At 38.3% G+C, this 20,409-nt stretch overlaps 4 protein-coding genes across 4 annotated transcripts in view; 2 read left to right on the top strand and 2 right to left on the bottom strand.

The window, feature by feature from the left end:
* The window catches only part of LOC144663082 (integrator complex subunit 10-like), a 10,726-nt gene extending 1,112 nt beyond the window's left edge, over positions 1-9,614 (bottom strand). Inside the window, exons 1-11 of the mRNA XM_078524018.1 lie at positions 9,459-9,614; positions 9,165-9,232; positions 8,209-8,312; positions 8,063-8,119; positions 7,478-7,560; positions 6,835-6,916; positions 5,978-6,066; positions 4,394-4,662; positions 3,026-3,216; positions 892-1,000; positions 398-434 (exon numbers count right to left, since the gene is read on the bottom strand). Coding sequence (XP_078380144.1) covers positions 398-434; positions 892-1,000; positions 3,026-3,216; positions 4,394-4,662; positions 5,978-6,066; positions 6,835-6,916; positions 7,478-7,560; positions 8,063-8,119; positions 8,209-8,312; positions 9,165-9,232; positions 9,459-9,614 — 1,245 coding nt within the window. The remainder of the gene's footprint in view (positions 1-397; positions 435-891; positions 1,001-3,025; positions 3,217-4,393; positions 4,663-5,977; positions 6,067-6,834; positions 6,917-7,477; positions 7,561-8,062; positions 8,120-8,208; positions 8,313-9,164; positions 9,233-9,458) is intronic.
* Positions 1-20,409, top strand: part of LOC144662988 (dynein axonemal assembly factor 8-like) — a 38,071-nt gene that overhangs the window by 14,787 nt on the left and 2,875 nt on the right. The gene's annotated exons all lie outside the window — the stretch shown is intronic.
* On the top strand, positions 9,681-12,745 carry LOC144663068 (ubiquitin-ribosomal protein eL40 fusion protein). The gene is made up of 5 exons (XM_078524010.1): positions 9,681-9,756; positions 9,877-9,992; positions 11,197-11,283; positions 12,036-12,138; positions 12,565-12,745. The coding sequence occupies exons 2-5, from the start codon at positions 9,890-9,892 to the stop codon at positions 12,659-12,661; spliced, it is 390 nt and encodes a 129-aa protein (XP_078380136.1). The 5' UTR covers positions 9,681-9,756; positions 9,877-9,889; the 3' UTR covers positions 12,662-12,745.
* The window catches only part of LOC144663081 (uncharacterized), a 4,482-nt gene continuing 814 nt past the window's right edge, over positions 16,742-20,409 (bottom strand). Inside the window, exons 2-4 of the mRNA XM_078524017.1 lie at positions 19,828-20,082; positions 19,059-19,452; positions 16,742-18,202 (exon numbers count right to left, since the gene is read on the bottom strand). Coding sequence (XP_078380143.1) covers positions 16,742-18,202; positions 19,059-19,452; positions 19,828-20,082 — 2,110 coding nt within the window. The remainder of the gene's footprint in view (positions 18,203-19,058; positions 19,453-19,827; positions 20,083-20,409) is intronic.

Raw genomic sequence — 20,409 nt, 5'->3', positions numbered from 1 at the left:
CGGATTTTAGCAAAATTTAGGCATGGGAAATGACCATTAAATTCGGTGAAAGATAAAAAAAACCCTCTTAAAACAGTGAAGGAATATTTCAAAAACACAGCAAATACAAAAAGAAGGTACAGCTAGTCAAAAGTGACGAACATTGAAACGGATTGCGATTTGGGTTTTTGAAATATTGTTAGGCTGAACAGTTTTCAAAGTTAATCTCGTATGATTGTAACTTAAATTTATAATGCCGGGGTGACACATTTGGTTGCAATGAAGCCATGGTTTTGTCAGTTAGATCCACAGAAGTAATTTCTTTGCAAACATTAAGGTTCATAGCGAGTATTAGTGGCAAAACGTAAGAAAAAATTCTTATCTCACTCGTGACACAAAATATGCTTATCATACTTACAGATGCCAGTTTCCGTTTCTTCTTCTTTGGTGCTGGACTATAAATCGAGAAAGTCAAGACAAAACACTCTGTCTCAAAAAAGTGTCTACTTCATTAAAGAGTAAATAAGGAGTATTACGTTTTCAACCATTTTCAAGTTTTGATTGAAGGGTTCAAAATCTGTCTTTTGTAGTGCAGGCTGCTCACCTGGTTCAGTGTGAGATTTTAATGATTTGAAAGAAATTTTTGGATTTGTATGCTGAATAGAAAACGTTTTTCATCCTGCAACTTTTTCCTTTACAATCTGAATTTCATCAAAACTTTTTTGAATGACATCCAGCAATTTACACTTTTTGGATATTTATGGTCTCAAAATTGGTGATCTCACAAATTTCATCAAACCTTTTTCATTTTCTGGCATTCATTTTATTCTACAACCATTTTTATGACTGACAATGTCAAATGACAGGGTTTTGTGAAGGGCACTATAATCACAGTCATGTGATCATTCCTACCTGTTGCTACCTCCCCCTGGGGTGCTGGATGCATTGGCTGTAGTCTGAAGACTTTCATCTGTCACAGTGTCCTCCACCAGAACCAATGGAAACACCAAACCAGAGGAAGCTGTGGAACAAACATTTTACACAATAATGAGAACAACTCCCATAGGACAGAGTGTTGTGGAATCCTCGAATTTCTTATTCCATTTGTTCAAATATCAAGATAAATGAGCATTTATATCATCCAACCTCATTCCCAGGGTGGAGAGACCCTGGGAACGAGGTTGTTATAATATGTCAAACCAACCTGAATTTTCAAGCATGAGTTTAAAATCAAGGTAGACAGTCTGTCAAAATCATTCTACAACTTATTAACTGCGCTGCGCAGTTCTTGCTCTGCACAGGGTTTATTATTATTATTTTTCGTTTTGTCGGTGACCTGCACCAAACCTCCACTCGGTCAGGCTCATGTCACGCGATGTTTAGAAGCTACAAATCAGTAACAAATGGAAACATTTTCTTATTTTTTGTCTTTACAAAGAATGTTTAGTGTGAAATATTCGATTTTGAAGCATTTTATTCAAAGGAAATTCTAAATTTTCATGCGTCGAAAGAAAAATATATTTCAGCGGGCCAGAATCTGTGAATAAATACCATTACGTTGGTGTAAAAGAATGTGCTGACATGACAAGTTTCACTTTCGATCGGCTAGACCTCGAGTCACATAATTTTTCAAAGCTATTATCTTCTACCTTTCAAATCTTTGCGAATCCATTAATCTTTACTTACAAATTCAGTGTGAAGTATTTTGAAGCGTTTGAATCGAAGAAAATACTAAAATTTCACGCTTTAAATAAATACGCTTTAGCGGGCAAGAATTTACATTTATTTACATTACGTTTGTGCCCTGGAATGTGCTGGCGTTAACAAATTTTTACTTTCACAAGGCACTGATCGGCAAGAATCACGCAATGCTCTGAAAGGTTTAAATCTGCTACAAACGGAAACTAAATAAATCCTCTGGTCTAAACTTAGCATGTTAAGTGTGAAATGTTCGACTTTTTAGCGTTATTTATTTTTGGAGCTGTGTCATCCATAGGATTTCTGAAATCTGATGGAAAATCACTGAGACAAACATGCCCTGACTTGCAAGGGTTACGTCATTGGTAAATTAATTCCCCGGGGAATTCCCATTCAGCAAAACACAGGTCTAGTGTTCTTCTTAAATTTGATTTAATTATCTGCTCCAATATTCCATTTTCGGAGCTGGTTATTCAATCTTTAAACGGTAATTCAAGACAACACTGGATGCTGATTTAAAAGATTTTTTTGTTTCACGGATCAGGATCGTGGGAATTAAATTTGGCCACCATTAGCATATAAGAAAAATGTTTAATTTCGGATGGAACTAGTCAACCATGAAATGTTACACAAGGTGTTTTCTTACCATCTTGTTTGTCAGTCGCAACATTGTTCGACGCTGGTAAAGGGGATAAGGAGAGGGGGGGGGGGTGCATTTTTTGTTCCCCCCACATGGCTCCCCTAAAGTGCTCACGAGACCAGCGCAGTTGTAAGCTCTAAAGGCTCTTGTTTTTTTTTGTTTTTGATAGAAGTTCTCTACAGTATAATATACATAGACTTGAGAACTGAACTCTGACCTTAGTGAATGACAAATTATCACTGTTTTTTTTTAATTCACTCCTTCATTCTTGCAGTCAATAACTTTTTACATTCTGTGTGTAAAACACCTAGTGTGTGAGCAGTACTTTCATGTGGTACTGCTTATTATGCTGTACAAGGGGGTTCTAACTTTTTTAAAAGTTAAAACTCTGTGAATAAAACACCAGTGTGTGACCATTTAAATGAAAGCTATTGAGCAGTACTTTCATGAGGTATGGTTCGTTTGTTGATGTTTTGCAAAGAATAAAATCAAGATTTTTATAAACTTCTTAACTAGCATTTTTAGGAGCAAAAGGGAACTTAATGGCCGATTCCCTATATGGCCCATGCCTGCAGGGAATCACGGTACTTGAATTCATTGTTGCTAAGTCTCGCGCATGGTTTGATGAATACAACTACCATGATTCCCTGCAGGCTTGTGCCATAGAGGGAATCGGCATTGCCTCTGTCTGCACTGATCAGTACTTACAAACTAAGTCAAGTCTGTTGACAACACGGCAGTATTCCCAGACAGTCTGTAAAAACAAGATGATTGCAGCAAACATAACCCCAGTTTTCTCCAGCATTTCCTCCTCTGTGTCCTCTTCTAAGCTATGTTTCGACATCCTCTTCAATTTGTGATGCAGTTCTGAGATGCTAGCCCAATGGTCATTGCTGCTTCTGAAATATGTTATTATTAACCAATTAGATTATTCATATATGGATACTGTATAATAAAAAATAAAAATAATAGAATCAAACCTCAGCTAACTGACACCTCCCACAGGTGGACAACTTGAGTTGTGTTCTGACTATTAAAATCAACTGTACTGTTTTAGGCTGGTTGGATTTTTTCATGTAACTTCAACCAAAACCGGTTGTAGTTAAAGAGGCCTTCCAAGGGGGTAGCCGTGTCGCAATGTCGCATGTTTCTGGGAACCCATGTCGCCTAGCCAACATCTGTAAATGTCACTGTCGTTTTTCCCGCTATTGTGTTGCTATCGCACTGTGTCGCTGTCGCATTTCAGTGCTGTTAAAATGCTCCTGTGTCACCAGAATTCAGGGTCATGTCGCTTGTGGCTTTTACCCCTTGGAAGGCCTCGTTAAAATGGTTGATCCCAACAGAAGTTAATTCATGTAGTTTGACCTTGTTTTTAACAAGCCAACAACTAAAGGAAGAGAGGACTGATAGAAACATTTAAACACATCATTTTGAAGAGATTCTGTTGTCACTTACATACAGTTAAGTGATGATCTTTTGATTTCCTGAAAATAAAGTGATGTTTCTACCATGCCTTATGCTAATTATAAGTGGTCGAGGTTCGACTGTATTTAACACAGTGACCAATCACATGCAAGATCTTAAGACCACAGACAAGGAATGGTCTTCCATCAGTCAAAGGGCAACTCTGGTCTTTGTGTTTCATCATTTCTTGTGGAGGGGGACATGGGGGGGGGGGGGGGCAAGAGCCCGAGAGAAAAGTGGCACAAAGTGGGAGGAGAGAGGGCAGGAAGCGGCATTCTTAAGGTGGTGGGAATTGTGAGCAAAACGAGTAAAATTTTGCAACATTTCATTATACATGTACCATATTTCACAATAGACATGGAACAAATAGGAGAGAATGGCTATGAAAAGGTACGGGAAGTGGGAGTAAAAGGTACAGGAGGCTCAGACCCCCTGTCCCCCTCCACTATTGCCAAGCACCTTACATTTTGTCAGAAAATAACACTCCATTGCATGTCACATTATAAATTCTCTTCTTGGTGCATGTTATGAAATGTTGTGAAACACTGTCTCTGTCACTGCCTCTCATGTTCAATATATTATGTGTAAAACACTCTGCCATACTTAATTTACCTGAACTTTTTAGGATCAAGCCTGTCATGAATTCTACAAATCTCCATCCAGCCACATTTTTTTGCTGTTAAGTAAAACAGTTCATGTAGAGCTACCCAGGGGCCCTTGCCATCCAGCACCTCAGCTATGATGCTTGTATCTACAATGCTATGTCGAGCATCACTGTTCTCAGAAAGGAAGTTGTGGGCTGTGGTGCACGAGACATAGAACTGAATGGCTAACTCTAACCACTTGTAGACTTGAGGAAGAGAGATGCCAGATGAACTGTCCTAAGTGAAGAAAGATAAATCTCATGGCACATCTTGAAAACTTAAACCCAAATTTTTACATTTTGTTGTTTGTAATCTAATAATAATAATAATAATAATAATAATAATAATAATAATAATAATAATAATAATAATAATAATAATAATAATAATAATAATAATAATCAAATGTTTATCCAGGATAGCCCTTCAGTACATGCGTACTGTTATCAACGGGGTCCTGCTAATTAAAAATTAAAAATTTAAAATAACTAAAATTACTAAATATATAATATATAATGAAAATTGTGTAAAAAGCGGATCATGCACTAAGTTAAAAACCTTAAAAAACTACAATAAAATATTACAAGTAAAAATCTAGAATTAAAGTCTAGAATTAATGTTTCTTAAATTCAAAGGTAAAGAATTAAAAATCGAGGCACCTATAAAATAAAAACTACGGTGTGCAAAATCAAGTTTGACTTTGGGCAGTTTTGCTGTTTTCCCATTGTTTCTAGTGTTGGCGTTATGATGTAATCGTTCAAAGTAATTTTTAAGCGGAGAACACACAGTTCCATTAAGACAATCAAAAACAAAAGAGCATGCTCTCTTTTGTAAAAAGTTGTTAATTGATTAAATTCGAAGATCACAACTTCGCAGACTGCACTTTGGGGGAAATGATTTCCAAGCTTCGGTTCTCAATAGAGCGAATCATGCGTTTACGGGATTCTGACCATCCAAGACTATTGTAGCCACAATACGCAAATATTGGCATAATCATCGTTTGGTAGATTCGTGGGCACTGAAAGCATCAACGTTGGAACGGATACGCCGTAGGAGGTTGACTCTTCCTGCTGCCTTCTTGTAAATTTTGCGAAAATGCATTTCAAAGTTAAGAGTTGGGTCGAGATGTACGCCAAGGTACTTATAACTTGTCGAGGTATTGATGAAAGAACTATACATCCGATGTCCGATGTAAACTTGATTTGGTTAAAATCTGTCTCCATAACATTGAGTGAACTCAGCCGTAACAGGTGTTATGGGTTATGGCCCTCATGACAATTTTATTCTGCAAATTATGTACTAGATATCATATTAATAACTTATTTTTTAGCTGCTTAATAAGCTCTTATTTCTCTGTCTGTTTTAGAATGGCATCTTTTGAGGTAATAGAGTTTGAGGCATGCCCCGGTTGGTCCCCTTTAGGGTTCAATTTTCCAACAAGTATCCTCACCTCTTTAGTATGTGAATTTTGAGGATCCTCAATTTTGAGGATCTTTTCAAAAGGATTTGTTAGATGAAGGAACATGGACTTGGTATGTCACAAAACACAAACCTCCTCATCTTGACTGCTGCTACTGCTTGCGCTTGACGTATCAACAGCCATGTTTTCACTGGCCAGCAAATGAGGCAATACATCACAGACTGTAAAGCAGAAACGTCACATTTACTGATCAATACTTCTGCAACAATACTGATGTATTTGCTCTTATGCAGTCTTCCCGAGCCCCACACAAAATCAGATCTCACCATTTTTTGGACAAATATCCTTTCAAGGCAAAACAAAAAGATATTCAAACTACCAAACAAATGCAAGCCAAGCATGGGAGTGAACACAACTAGGGAATAGTCATGCAGTGGTTGCCACAAACATCAGTTTTCAAAATTCCCTGACTTTTCTCTGATAAAATTAAAATTTCCCTGACCAAATGAACACAAATAACAGATACAGCAGCCTCCACCCTCCAGCCTCCACAAGTTTCCAAAAAAAAAAAACACTGTTAGAATCACATTGGCCTAAACTGTTTCTTTCAGCCTTCAATGGTATTAAATTCAGAGGTGCTATTGATATTTCAATTTTTCCAGACTTTTATTCGAAGTGTCAATTTTCCCTTCAGAACTCAAATATTAAATAAATTCCCTGACTTTTCCCTAACCTTCCAGAATTTTCCCCCCTGACCATTTTCTCACTTGTAGCAACCCTGTAAAACAGGGAGTGGTATTTAAACCAATTTCAAAAGACATCCACATTCTCTACTTCCCTACTACTAATAGCAGTAATTTCTCCCATGTGGATGCTTGCTATTACTTGCATCAGATTCTCCAACTTTGCACTCCTATTGCGATCTTCTCAAAAAAAAAAAGCGAGCAATAATTAAAACAGTTTAGTTTTAGCAACAGCTGCATATATACCTAGTAACTTCCTGTAAGGATTCACAGGTGCATTTGGGTATTCAGAGTTTTCAGCGTCAATTAGCATCTCAGTCAAGGCAACCTTAAATAAAAAACTAATTGATATTAATTTTTATCTCGCAAATAACAAATTACAGCCAAAGCTCATATGAGCAACCACCTTGGGAATTCGAAAAATTGGTTGTAACTACATGTAGACTGGTTGTTTTGAGAAAGAGCTGTTATAAGTGACCACATGCTGAAACAATAGAGACTGGTCTGTTATCAGAGCTTTTAACAGAAAGCTTTCTACCTCAGTCTCAGGGTAACACTCTTTCTCCAGCCACAAATCATCTTGAACTTAAAATGCAATTTTTTTTAAATCAACAAACAGTAAAAGGCAATGTTATGTTATGGCAAATGTGGTCACAAAGGGTATACTTTTATTAAAGTACCTTCTAAATCAGAATTTTTGCGTGGTCCCTTTATAAAGGTGGTCATAGTCGCTTCCAAGAGCACTCACTTACGGGAGATTTTATTGTAAAGTTTGAGCGACAATTCGAATGGGGTTTCACAATGGTGGTCATAACTAGGACTGTAACTGTACAATCAATCACTTAATCACTGAATTAGTTTTTATTAATTAAACAAAATATTTGCATACCCCATTCTTTGGAATGACATCAGGAAATCTTCTCATTAACAGTAACATCATTCTGCACTTCTCAATGCAATCTTTACATCTCCCTGAATGATTAACAGAATCATGGTGTTGAAAAATTCCAAAGTGTGAGATCAACTCACAACTTGAGAGGCCCTGCCAGGGGGGGTCCCCGAGTCGCTTGTCTGAATTTCAAAATGCTTGATGTCGCTGTTTCATCGGCCATTCTAGGCATTTTTTGTCACTTGTCGGAATTTGGCAAGAAAGGTTATTGTTTGTCGCAATTTCATTTCATGTGCTGTCGCTACTTTTTGGGCCATGTCGCTTGTCAGAATTTACCTTGGCAGGGCCCCACTTGACATTGTGTGGTTCCAGAAAATATCCATACCCACCCCACAAAAGGTAATTGGAAATTCTGAAGGGGTGGGAAGGGCTCAAAAACCACAATTTTGAAGGAAAAGTAAGAAGCCAAACTGGAATTTCCAGAGGGGTGGGGGGTGGGTTCAAATAAAAAACCTCAGCTTCCATGGGTTTGAATATTTTCTGGAACAGTACATTTAAACAGCTGCTTTAATAGCTAGCGCCCACCTGCTGCCTTGAGAAGTATTTCTCGCTGAGCATGCTGTGGAAGACAGCTGAACATGTCTGAAAGAAAAGCATCAAATGAACAAGTTTTGTCTTCTTCTTCTATTTTTAAAGCTACAACAAGGAGATGTATGCCTCCTTTAATGTACCTGTCAAAAATTTTCCATGTTGGTCCATCACCTCACTCTCAAGAGCATCAGTGAAGCTTGCTACTTCCTTCCAAAGTATGTTACTGTCTGGAAACTGCTCAAACCTGAAAGTTTTCAATAAATTATTTTGAGCATTATAAATATACAATATTTGATAACTAAACCGTTTTCACTATCTCAACTCCAACTTGTTGTTTTGTGAACTTTTCTGGCTAATAACACACTGAAATTATTACCTTGCAGAACCATGGGAGGAGGAGGCCAGGCGAACCTGTTCCTGTCTACTTTTTGCACAAGATGTGGGTATAGTTTTATGACTATGGTGTCTACCAGGGAAGAAAATCAGCACTTGCCAACTTGCCCAAGGGATGTCTAAATCCTTTTGAGCGAGTACAATAAGTACCCCTTTTGCTGTATTTTTAAGGTCACTCCCCCAAGATGGCAAGTACATGTACTATTAAAACTTAAAGTTTCTATCTCCAGTACACTATCAAAAAAATAGCTTAAAAAGCTTAAAAGCCACTTAAAAGTGACATCATAGCCTCAACCCCTCCTCTCCCCACTAACTATGGTGACATCAAGTTGTGTTTCTAATTCTTTCAAAATGTACCAAAACAGGGTGCAAAGGAAATAGATTTTTGAGGTTGCCCTTCAGGTAAGTTGGAACCATTGTGTGCTGGCCTGAAGGCCTTTCTCAGTGGCCTTACTTTAACTGCCAAGTGAAAAGTCTAAAAATGTTACTTGCCAATCGGGCAAGTGATGGATAAAATCCAATAGCCCAACAGGAAAATCCACTAACACTGGACTATTGGACAGGACTTTCTTTGCATGCTTCAAATGGCGTTACAGTTTGTCTAGATTTTCATACAGTTTTATAGGAAGAACATGTCTTTTACTATGCAGTTACCTATAGTTACCTATAGATTTTCTTCACCCATAAGATAAAAAAAACTTACATGAGGTAGAAAAGCTTGGCTGACTCTTGAACTCTCTCAGCATTTCTTTCAATACTGTATGCCTCATACTAAAAACAAACACGATAGAATGAGTAAATAAACAAAAACTTTACAGTGATAAAAAAATCATTTCTCTCACACAGACCACACAGGTGGCAAGAGGAATAAAAACAATTTATTATCTGAGCAAACCTTTGTTGTGATCAAAACTTGAAAAAAAAGAAAATAATGGAAATTGGAAAGGAAACTGAACAAGCTGAATTTAACCAGATTTAACACACCCTGCATACTCACCTGAACTCCAAAATCTTTGGGATATAATGTCTTAGCAGTTATTAACCATGCTTTAGCTTCATACGGATTGTTTTCTTTCAGGCTTTGCCTGGCTCTTTCAACTAACCATTGAGTTGAAGAATCTACATCTACCATGGTCACATCTTCGGCGGCCATATTGATACGAGGAACTTACACAGCATGTTACACGAAGTATAAAACTGTTTCGCGTAGACCGGATCATCGCGGGCGCATAGAACCCTTCAACTACTTGGCGGCCGCCCCGCATTGTTCTTTCCTCTTCTCTCAAAGACACGAGGTAAAATGGCGGACAATTTTACGAAATGCATTTAGCAAACTACGAAAAATAATTCTTTTTCCGTGTAGGTACCTTCGAACAATTGTGTCAGAGAGATAAGATTTCGTTTCTTTTTTCCAGGTCTTCACCGACCATGCAGATCTTTGTGAAAACCCTCACGGGGAAAACCATCACCCTTGAGGTTGAACCATCAGATTCCATCGAAAATGTGAAAACTAAGATACAGGACAAGGAAGGTAGAGTATCGTCAACACATCAAGTTATTCTTGTTCTACTGTTTAACTGTTTTCTTCTGTATCGGAGGGGAAACCTTGTCTAAAAGATTTCAACTCGGACAGTACAGTAGAAATCGTCAGCTTGACACAGTAGTCTGAAATTTGAAATGAATTCGTTTTGAATTCATGAAAAAGTGGCTGATTTGTACCAGAGTTTTATAAAACAACAAATTTAGCTTAAACAGCTATCTTGTTTTTCTTGAGTCTTAGCCAAACAATTGTGATCATTGCTCATAACTTGCTCTTATGGACACCTCTTTTAAGGCTTACTGTTATGCTTTGTCCATCTTATCTTACAATTTTGTTGTCCTATTGCAAGACAAGTTGTATAAGATATTGCTTAATGTGTCACCCCTGGACAGTGCAATAAATAAAACCTGGCAGCGTTGCATATTCACACAATAGTGCATTCCATGTACATTCCTCGCTAAAGATATACTGGTCAAGGTTTTACAAGTCCTTGCCAAGGTTTTCCCTTCTTCTAACTAGAATAGGCCTTATGCATGATAATGACATTAGCTCAAAATATACCACCAAGCCTCGTTTACGCGAATTACTCTCGACCCTCTGCCACCTTCAAGCACTTCATCTTTGCTGCTTTGGGAATTTGTTCATGATAAAATTTACAAATTTGCAGTTCGAAAGCAAGGCTTGGTGGTGAAACTAGCCAGTCTGACATAAACATGCATAAGGGCTATTAGTCACCTGAACACTTACAATCGTCTGCGCGATTGACATGCACTTTTGAAATCTGAAGCATCACCTTCACAAATTACAGCCTTCACAACAAATGCATTATCTGTCTCCCATTTAGACAGGTAACTTGTCTCCAGTAGAAATTCTTGTTTGACTTATGTTTGGTCGTTATCAGACACATCAAATTCAAACAAATTACCGGTCGTAATTCTTAGGAGGAGAAGGCAAGTGGTTGGAGCACTGGAATTGAAATTCGGTGGTTGCGGGTTCATGGCCCAGTCTGACCACTAACCGATCTTGCTTTCCCGAGTTCATTTCCCTGACTATGCTTCTAAATAGCCAATTATTTTTATGTTACGCAAAGGTATTTACACATGTTCATAGTGACAAAAGTGAAAATATATTATAAGAATTAGCTTTTGTTTCTTTAATTGTCATGAGGTAATGAGGTAACTGTTCTGTTCTTTAGGTATTCCTCCTGATCAACAGCGACTTATTTTCGCCGGCAAGCAGTTGGAAGATGGCAGAACACTTTCTGACTACAATATCCAGAAAGGCATGTTATGATTATCAGCTTTCTTAATTTAACTCTTCTAAGAGAGTTAGCTACAGTACAATCCTGGTGAAATGAACTCTTTTAATTTCAAAAATTTGGTTTGTCAAATTCAATATTTTGTATTTGTGAAACTAAGATGAAATCAAAGTCCGAGTCAAAAACATGCACCTCTTTCAGTGGGATGTATTAGAAAATTCACTCACTTACTCAATTAATTTTGGGTCTTATAACAATGAGTGTACATGCACATTCTGTTTTACTCTCATCGACCAGTTTTACAGCAAGGCGCCCAAATGTGTGACCACTTTTAATTTATTCACATTCTTTCGTGCAGATTTAATCCAATCAAAAGCCGTGGATAGCTTGCAGTTGACTTCTGATTGGATTAAATCTGCACGAAAGAATGTGAATAAATTAAAAGTGGTCACACATTTGGGCGCCTTGCTGTAAACAGATTGTTCTTATGGTATCTATTCTTGTGTTGGTATAAAGGTTTTGACAACAGATTTCCACAATTGACTATCAGCAATTGATTCAAGGGATGCCTAAATAAAACCCCAAGTGACTTGATAAAAGTGATAAATTGCTAGATTCTTCTTCCAATTTGCACTTTGTATGCTTCATAATCAAAGGGAGAATATCATACAGTTAGAGCAAGAATTACGTAGGACCATATTCCACACACCCTTTCAATTGGTCCCTTACAGAAATGTGCTGTAATTTATCACTTTTTCATTTTTCTCCATCAACAGAATCCACTCTTCACCTTGTACTGAGGCTGCGTGGTGGGGTTATTGAACCCAGTTTGCGTTTATTGGCACAGAAATACAACTGTGACAAAATGATCTGCAGGAAGTATGTGATTGAAATGATTTCAACCAGTATTATGCATTTTACACCGTGTGCTTTTTATTTTGAATATTGCACACACTGAACTGTGTAAAAAAAAATTTCTTGTACATGTGTACATTTGTACAACTTATGTGGCATAGGTATGTGGGTGCATGCCTTGTTCACACTGCTTAGCAATGTGGATGTTGTACACAAGTCCCCAACCTATGTTTGTTGTTGGTTATTGGCCTGGTGTTTTGTTAGTTCTCTGGGTTTTTCTCTGTCTCCAAAAAATTGAAATTTCATCATTGTATCTTCTTGGAGATCAACAGGACAGGCCAGTGTACAATTATAAACTGTAGTTGTAATCATCGACAAATAGCTACATTTGTACAAGCTACAGATAGCACGTATTCAACAATGGTTATAAATATTCTGTGTTCTGTTTAGATGTTATGCCCGTCTGCATCCCCGTGCCGTCAATTGTCGCAAGAAGAAGTGTGGACACAGCAACAACTTGAGGCCCAAGAAGAAGCTCAAGGGCTAACTTCTCCACTGCATTATTGTTGTGTTGAACTTTGATGTCAAGGCTTTGATTAAAACTTGGCAATAAATAAGTTATAAAACCTTAGTTTCTTTGTGTCTGTCTCAATCTTCTTTTGCTTGATAACCATCAGACTGAATAATCCTTCTGTCAGGAGACACTTCACAGCCTTTTTATTACAATTTTAACTCTAAGCTAATCAGAGGGTAGGTGTTGTTAAGGCAGCAAAGGAGATGAAAGCAATCTCCTCAGTGACAAGGAGGTCTCTATGGCAACCAGCCACAGCCCACCTCCAGGCATTTATTCACAGATACTCGTGTGGTTGGGAGGGAAAGCAAGCAAAACAGTGCAGTGCAAAAGTAAATGAACACAGTATTGCTGCTCCCAAACCTTGGCTGGTAATCCAAACCTACAGCTGGCTGTAGCATACTCTTGTGTAGCATACTTTTGTGAAAAGATGATATTGGGACGAGAACCTGTACATGGGGGTTGGGGGAATCCCCTTCAGGATTTGCAGTCATGATTGTCAAAATGTTTGAAACAAACCCTTCTTAGCTACAAGAATGTTGTTTTGAGCCAATGGCTCGAATTCATTTCACCCTTGTGCATTATGCTGAGTGTATCGCGAGACAAAGGTTGGCGAGCACACAGTGCACAACATGGGAAGGCTAACATGGAATACTTGCTGGGTGGTTTTGTGATGCAGACTAACAACTTTGCACTGTTCATTATGACTTGGAAACAATCAGTGGCAGCTATCAAGGTGCTGAAAAGAGGGTGACCTGGGAAAGGTGAGATTGACCCTTTCTTGTTTAAAGCTAAGGAGAGGCAGGGGTGGGGGGAGTGAGCAAGGTAGGACATTTATTGCCATAAAAATGGGAGTGGGGAGTGGCCATTTTTACTGGCCTCCTCCCTTATATCTGCAACTGACGCTGAAATTTTGTACATTCTATCTTTCCAAATATAAAACAGCATATTCAGGTTGAACGTTTAATGGTCTCAGTTGTCACGGTTGATTGATAGCGTTGCGAGGCAAAATGACATGTTGCTTGGCGGAAATGACAATGTTCTGTCTGGGAAAAAGCATGTCACTTGTCCAGCGATTATTACTAGATGAGGTATTTGTGTCTTGGATCTTATTAATCTTCAATTGCCATTATAACATCCAAGACACGTAGGAATACCTCTTCTAGTAATAGTCGCTGGAGGAATGACATGCTTTTTCCTAGAATGTTGTCATTCCCACCTAGCAACGTCTGTCTCTTTGCCTCAACCGTGACAATGAATGAGACAACTGGGACTGTTAAATGGTCAACCTGAATCTGCTGTAAATAATTCTTGAAGGCTACCGTATGACTGCTGACAACTTGACTAGGCATTGACGGTCGACATGTAAAGACTACAGAATAATAACAAGTGATTCATTTTGACCATAATTTAATGGTTTTAGTTGCTAAAGAAAACAAACTTTGCTTGATACAGACATTTCAGTAACAGTCGATCTCTAAGGCAACACAAAATTGTCCAGGTCATAAATTACAATGAATTGCTTTAGACATTAAAAATTTTCTACTTCGTTAAATTAAATACTGCTTTTAAAATACAGCTTTGCATCATCATGTTATGTATCTATTGTTGGTAACTTCAACATTTTACATATTACTGTACACATTGCCATCTATCTACAAAAATATTCTCTATTCTATGCACTAATGGCAGTGATTTGGTGGAAAAAATCCCACAGAATATTAATTTTAACATGAACAGCTAAAACAATGGGGAGACCATTTCAATTTGCATGTTTTGCAAACTGTTAGTATCCCACTGAGTAGAATACCTCCTGTCAAGCGCTTATTATTTTTGTTCTCTCAAGACATTTCCGAGATTTGACTTTCACAAAATCTATATTGATGAGGCTCTACAGAAATCTGTGTTGTCTTGGATTGGTTAATACTTGGACATGAAAATTCAATCCATTTATCCACAACTAATCTAAGACTTCTCAGATCTCTGTACAGCTACACCATCTGCAAGAATTCCTTAAGCCAAATTTTGGACCTCGGCTAATTGAGAACTGACGTGACGGCAGGCATACACTGTAGATCTGTTAACAAGGTACCATAGACAAATTGGGTCATCTGCGTAAATGGCATGAATTGATTACCAAGTATTTTAACACAGGCACATTGAAACCTTCTTATGTTACATAAAAAGTTCAAGTACTGCCACAATCTAAAAGTATTTTCTAAATCATATAAAACAAATTAAGATCTGCTACTAAAAATTATTGAAAGTAATTAGCCTGTGCCTCAGATAAATTCTTTGAATTTATAATTAACATAATACCATTTCAAAATAACTTCAAGATGGACTTTTACATGTATCTAAAAAAGCTTGAATCAAAATTAATTTTTTTATTAACACAAGGAAAGTTTTCTCTCAAATTGATGCTAAAAAGGATTCAAAAGAAATTTGAGGGAAAAAGAAATTACGCAACTTATTAAATAAAATTCTGTTGCCAGAACATAGTGGGGTTGACTGGCATACACTATAGACAGACCTCAAATTACAGGTGATAAAATCTTTCAGGCTGGTCAGGTGTTATATTATGGGCTTTTTTAAATCTATATTGCTTTGTGTATGTGTCATCAATTTGGGCAAAATGTGGAATTCTTTTACCTTTCCAGCCCTGGCAAGTAATTATCAATATATTTTTACAAATTCTGACTTTTCCATGCCTGATGAGAACCCTGCTCAATCCAGGCTGATTTTTGCTTGGGTGCAGGCAAATAATTATCACTCTATTATGTGAACTCTGTGTTAAAAAGGTATGAACTCTGGCAATTAACTATTTTATGGCACTATTGTTCAGTTTTCTTTTACTTATCAAAAAAATTACAATCAGTAGCTATCAGACCATGTTTAAATTGTTCCTTTGAATCTACATCAAGTTTTTATTTCTCAACTTTATTTATTGCAGTTTTCAATGAAATGCAAAATCTGAAGTTTAAATCCAATGATTGGGTGAAAAACAGAAACAAACAAAATGGATCAAAATCTGCCAATCACATCTGACAGACGTGACCTTTTGACCCATTCATTGAGGATTGAATTTCAGAGTTCCCATATTGCTGAAAACCTCAATACTAGTGTTGATTAAGATTTATCTTTGTTTTCAATTAGAAAAAATTTTCCAAATAGCTTGTACCCCAATGAGCCCCAAGTTGTCAATATACAAATTGTCCCTACTTTTTTGGGGGATATTATTTTTTTTCACACAATAGTGATATGAGACATACAGTTGCAACCCAACACAGTTTTTTTCCACTGTTTTTAACATCTTTTGGACAAATTTCTGTTGGATACTGGTTGATTTAACCAATCAAAAATCATCTTAGCAACTTGAGTGGGTAATTAACATGCCAGCAGCATGTTGCCCTAGCAACTCTCACCCAACAACACTCTTGATTGGCCATTTAAATAAAACTTGGCAAAATGATAAAAAGTCCAAGATTGATAAAAAATATTGGCAAGTCACAACAATATGTCACACCACTATATTGTATGACAACTTTGCTTCGATATTCTTTGCGGCCTGTATAATATCTTGGGAAATTCTATATTCAGCATTCCTTGGGGCTCAAAAGGTTAAGACTTTACTTCCTTTGAACTGCATACTGATACGGTTTAAATTGCAAATCCTACCTGCATAGGTAGTTTGTCTTGACCATGTTGACATGGAAGATATTTAAAGCTGCTACAGAACACTTCAATTTGTAAATTACAGTAGAATTCCATTTTCTTGAAACACTGAGTTTCTTGATTTCTCGAGGCAATTTTCACTTCCCTCGAATAGAACTTTTTTGTAGTTTTACCCCCGATTTCTTTGTTTCCCTGGTAGTTTTCAAGAGAATTTGGAATTCTACTGTATTTTCAACAGAACCTGACTAATTATCTAACAGCTCACCAGAGTTCAGTATCAAATTCAGAAATGTTTCAGTTTGAAAGCAAGACCATCTTTTCCAGTTTATTTTTTGCCAATGCATCTCACCATTTTTGAACTTTACTGCTGGAAGGACACACTCATAGCTTCCTTGTCCCTTGAGAAAATTCACGCAGAATTTTCCTTGCCATCGCAAAATTATTCTCTGCCACAATAAGTGCCCGGGTGATCTCCTCTCGAGTGTAACCTTGTGCTTGAAGAATCGTAAAATCTTCTTCGTAAAACTGCATGTTGTCAATGTTTGGATCTTCATCTGGGCATCTGGAACGGTGCGGCCTGTGATCATCTTGTGCTTCTAACTTACTTGGATCAAAGCCCTGTGCACCATATGTCGGATTGCTGTAGCTTTTCGCTTCGGCTCCTGCCCAGCTATTGCGTGAAATAAGTGCTGGACGCGAAGTTCTATTGTGGTGTAAGTTTGAGGTAGAATTCCTGTTGGATTCAAAGTCATTATTTTGGGCGGCAGTCCGACTGCTGTTTCTCTGAACATTAGAATATGTAGCATCATCAAGCACGTCATCAGTGGATCTTGCCTTGGTGAAGGTCCTCCCAGGTGGAGGATTTTTGTCTCTATTAACATGACCCCTGCGTGGTGCCCCGGAATTATAGCTTTGTGAGCGCGCTGGCGGTGGCAGCGCCACAACCAGTGGACCCTTCGCAAAATCGTCATCAAACTGAGAAGCTTTTGATTTTCCAACTGAAACAAATGGGTCATCAGCAAAAGGGTCTGCAACTGATTGCAAGTTACTTCTGTCACCATCTAACCCATTCTCTTTAATGGTTCTCTTATCCTGTGAACGTCCTCTGTCTGACAGAATAGGAAGAGGAAAATCATACGAGCTTGCTTCTTCATCTGGACAAATTTCAGCGAACATGTTTTCATTTGCTCTGCTTTCTTCCCTGTTGTCGGTCTCAGGACTGTCTGGTTGAGGGTAAGCTAGTTGGGCATAATTTGTTTTATTTGACTGGTGTGCACTGTAAGGCTCGTGCACCACATTTGCGGTATCAATGTCTGCATATCCAAGCGTGTCCCTTTTGTTGCTTTCATGCTTAGAGCCATTTTTATTCTCTTTATTTTCCAAGCTACCACCCCGGTGTTTGTATCTTCTTTCAGGTACCGCAGGAGGGCTGTCCTCATCTGAGTTTGCCGGGGGTGGAGGTGGTCGTCCTTTGCGCAACTGCGCAGGAGAGTTCTGTGGTGACCCACATGGAGAGGCGTGTGGTGAAGAATGCGGCGAGACATTCGGAGATGCAAATGGCGAGCTTCTTGGTGAGTTTCTAGGCGAGTTCCATGGGGAATTTCGTGGTGACGACCTTGCGGGCCTAGGAGAACCAAACGGTGATGCGTGTGTGACTATAAGGGTTGGCGAGGTGGGTGATTGTGGGTTAAGCAGGTGGTTTCGCCTCTGAGGCAAGGGAGGGGGAGCATCTTCTGAAGACCTGGAATGCCCATTGTTCTCCTGCTGTAAATGTGGATAGGATCCACTTTGTTGAGATGTAAATACTCTGGAATCTGTTATGGGCACCCACTGACTTGGATCCTGGGAAGAATATGACCATTTAATAATAGTTTACTTAGTTTCACGGGAACATGGATGGACAGACAATGTTGGATGGACAGAAGAAAAACTTCTATTTCAAACATGTATATAGGTACTGCAGGATATTTGATACTGCAGGATTTGGTTCATAGATTGTTGAAAAGTTTTGAGTGTTAAATTACATATTTGCCATGAAGTATTTATACCCATTTTAGGGCCGATTTACACTGTACATCTTTCTCACATGTGACAAGCTTTCCACAGGCCTACAACATGACTTAGGACCATGTGTGATAGGTTGATTTATACGACACAATTTGTGTTGTAGTCATGGCATAAGCCTGTTGCATGCGATAATTGTAGGCAAAATCTTACCATCTAATTTGCCCCTTAAACTGTGTCAGGAATGCAAAATAACAGTACTACGAAAATCACCAAACCGTGGAATAGGTCCAAATTTTTGTTGCTGCCCCGCCCAGTTTCTTCTACTACGCCGCAACTTCCTTCTGTAAATTCCAGCCGTCGCCTTGTTGAGTATATTTAACAGCTTGCTGATTACATCATGATCGTCGTTAAATAAAGCATCAAATAAACGGTCAGTAGAAGAGAAACTCAATAAAAGCTCATTTAAACGAAGTGCTTGCCATTTTCGTTAAGTGGTCGTGTTGAGATTTGGCGATAATTTTATGTTTTGGTGCGAAAAAATGTTTTAACAGTGTTGGCAAGGAGGTGCAGAACGTGAGCCACAGGAATTTCTGGAATTTGTCAATGAAAGTGGGTGGGGCAGCAATATAAAAATTCCTGCCCGTTCCACAGTTTGGTGATTTTCGTAGTATCGATTTTTTTTATTTCCTACCTCCATTATTTCATCTTCCTCAAAGTCAAGGTGGTTGACATTCTCTTGGCTGTCGGCAGAGGTACTTGGTGACAGATCCTGTTCGTGATGATGTGGCACAAATGGATCAACAACAATGGTCTGCATATCTTTGATTTCAGAACGGCAAAATGGACACCCCTCACCACCGGTCTCCTGCCACTGTTCCAAGCATAAGTGGCACATTAAATGACCACATGGCTCCAAGCGTGTATCTTTGTTATTCTCTGCACAAATCTTGCAAAGCTGAAAAGTGGAGCCCATCTCGCAGTATAGCTCGTACTGTTCCTCGGTTACTGTGACATGCTCATCAGGAGGTGTGATCAGGTGATGGCTAACATCGGGGTTGGTCGCTTTTCCATCTGGGTAGAGGTAGCTGTGTAAAAATTAAAAATTATCCAATTGTTAAATGTTATTTTTCACTGATAACCTTTTTAATGAAAAAACCATCTTTGAGTGCCGGGGAAGGGTGGGAACTCCCATGAAAAGGGCAGGGATGCTTGTAGTCTCACTTAGGGGTGTAAATCTTAGACCAATTATTTCTAGAAGTCACTTTCTCATTTATGGTTGCAAACAAAGGAGGGCAAGCTGGAAGATACATTTTCCATTGTGTCACTGACAAAAATCCCTTTATTAAAAATCTATTGTGTCACTGACTGAAAAATCATCATTATCATGAATTGGTCTGTTTGCCATAAAACATAGTGCTTAAAGCTCTTTATGATTAAAGTGAAGTAACAAAGATACTTACTAGCCCTCCCTTGCTCCATCTAGTAACGCCTGACACAGCGATTTGTTCTGAGGAATGGTTTGAAGAATTGTGTGCTCTGGTGTTACATAACCTATAGCCCATTGGCCAAGTCTTGTACAGCTCAATCTGAAGATATAACTGTAGAAAGACAAACACAGTCTGAGTTTTAAAAAAACCCCTATAACAATAGGAACAAGTATTTTCAAATAAGGATACGAACTACAGTCAAAATTCCCAAGTGGACACTTTTGGGACCTTAAAAGTAGTCAAAAAGGTAGTGTTTGTATGTGGCTGGGACCACGATTAAAGGTTTAGATTCTAGCCTGCAGAGCTGGCGGGATTAATGGGGTGCAAGTGAAATCACTGGCAAAGCCGCAAATGAAATTCCAAATGCCCTTTTAGCTTTGCCGCTCCAGTTGACCCAGAACAAAAAAAAAGCGCTCGGTCATGAAATACAATGAATTGAGTCCGAATTGACCTTGCCCCACTTCCATAACTAAATTTCTAACAAATTGATAAATGAGGTGGCCTTCCCTATAAGCCTGGTGGTTTCTTGGAGGTCTTCTCACCTTACTATAATTA

This window comes from Oculina patagonica, chromosome 8 (assembly GCF_052425735.1).
Source record: "Oculina patagonica isolate OP01 chromosome 8, crgOcupat, whole genome shotgun sequence".
Classification (NCBI taxonomy): domain Eukaryota; kingdom Metazoa; phylum Cnidaria; class Anthozoa; order Scleractinia; family Oculinidae; genus Oculina; species Oculina patagonica.
Note: the sequence above shows the minus strand (reverse complement) of the source record. Positions and strands in the feature narration are given on the sequence as shown.

Bases quoted from the DNA above. Each gene is read 5' to 3' on its own strand.
- LOC144663068 (XM_078524010.1), top strand. From the start codon at position 9,890: ATGCAGATCTTTGTGAAAACCCTCACGGGGAAAACCATCACCCTTGAG. The intron at 11,284-12,035 runs GCATGTTATGAT...CTCCATCAACAG, and splicing joins TGACTACAATATCCAGAAAG to AATCCACTCTTCACCTTGTA. The intron at 12,139-12,564 runs GTATGTGATTGA...TGTTCTGTTTAG, and splicing joins GACAAAATGATCTGCAGGAA to ATGTTATGCCCGTCTGCATC.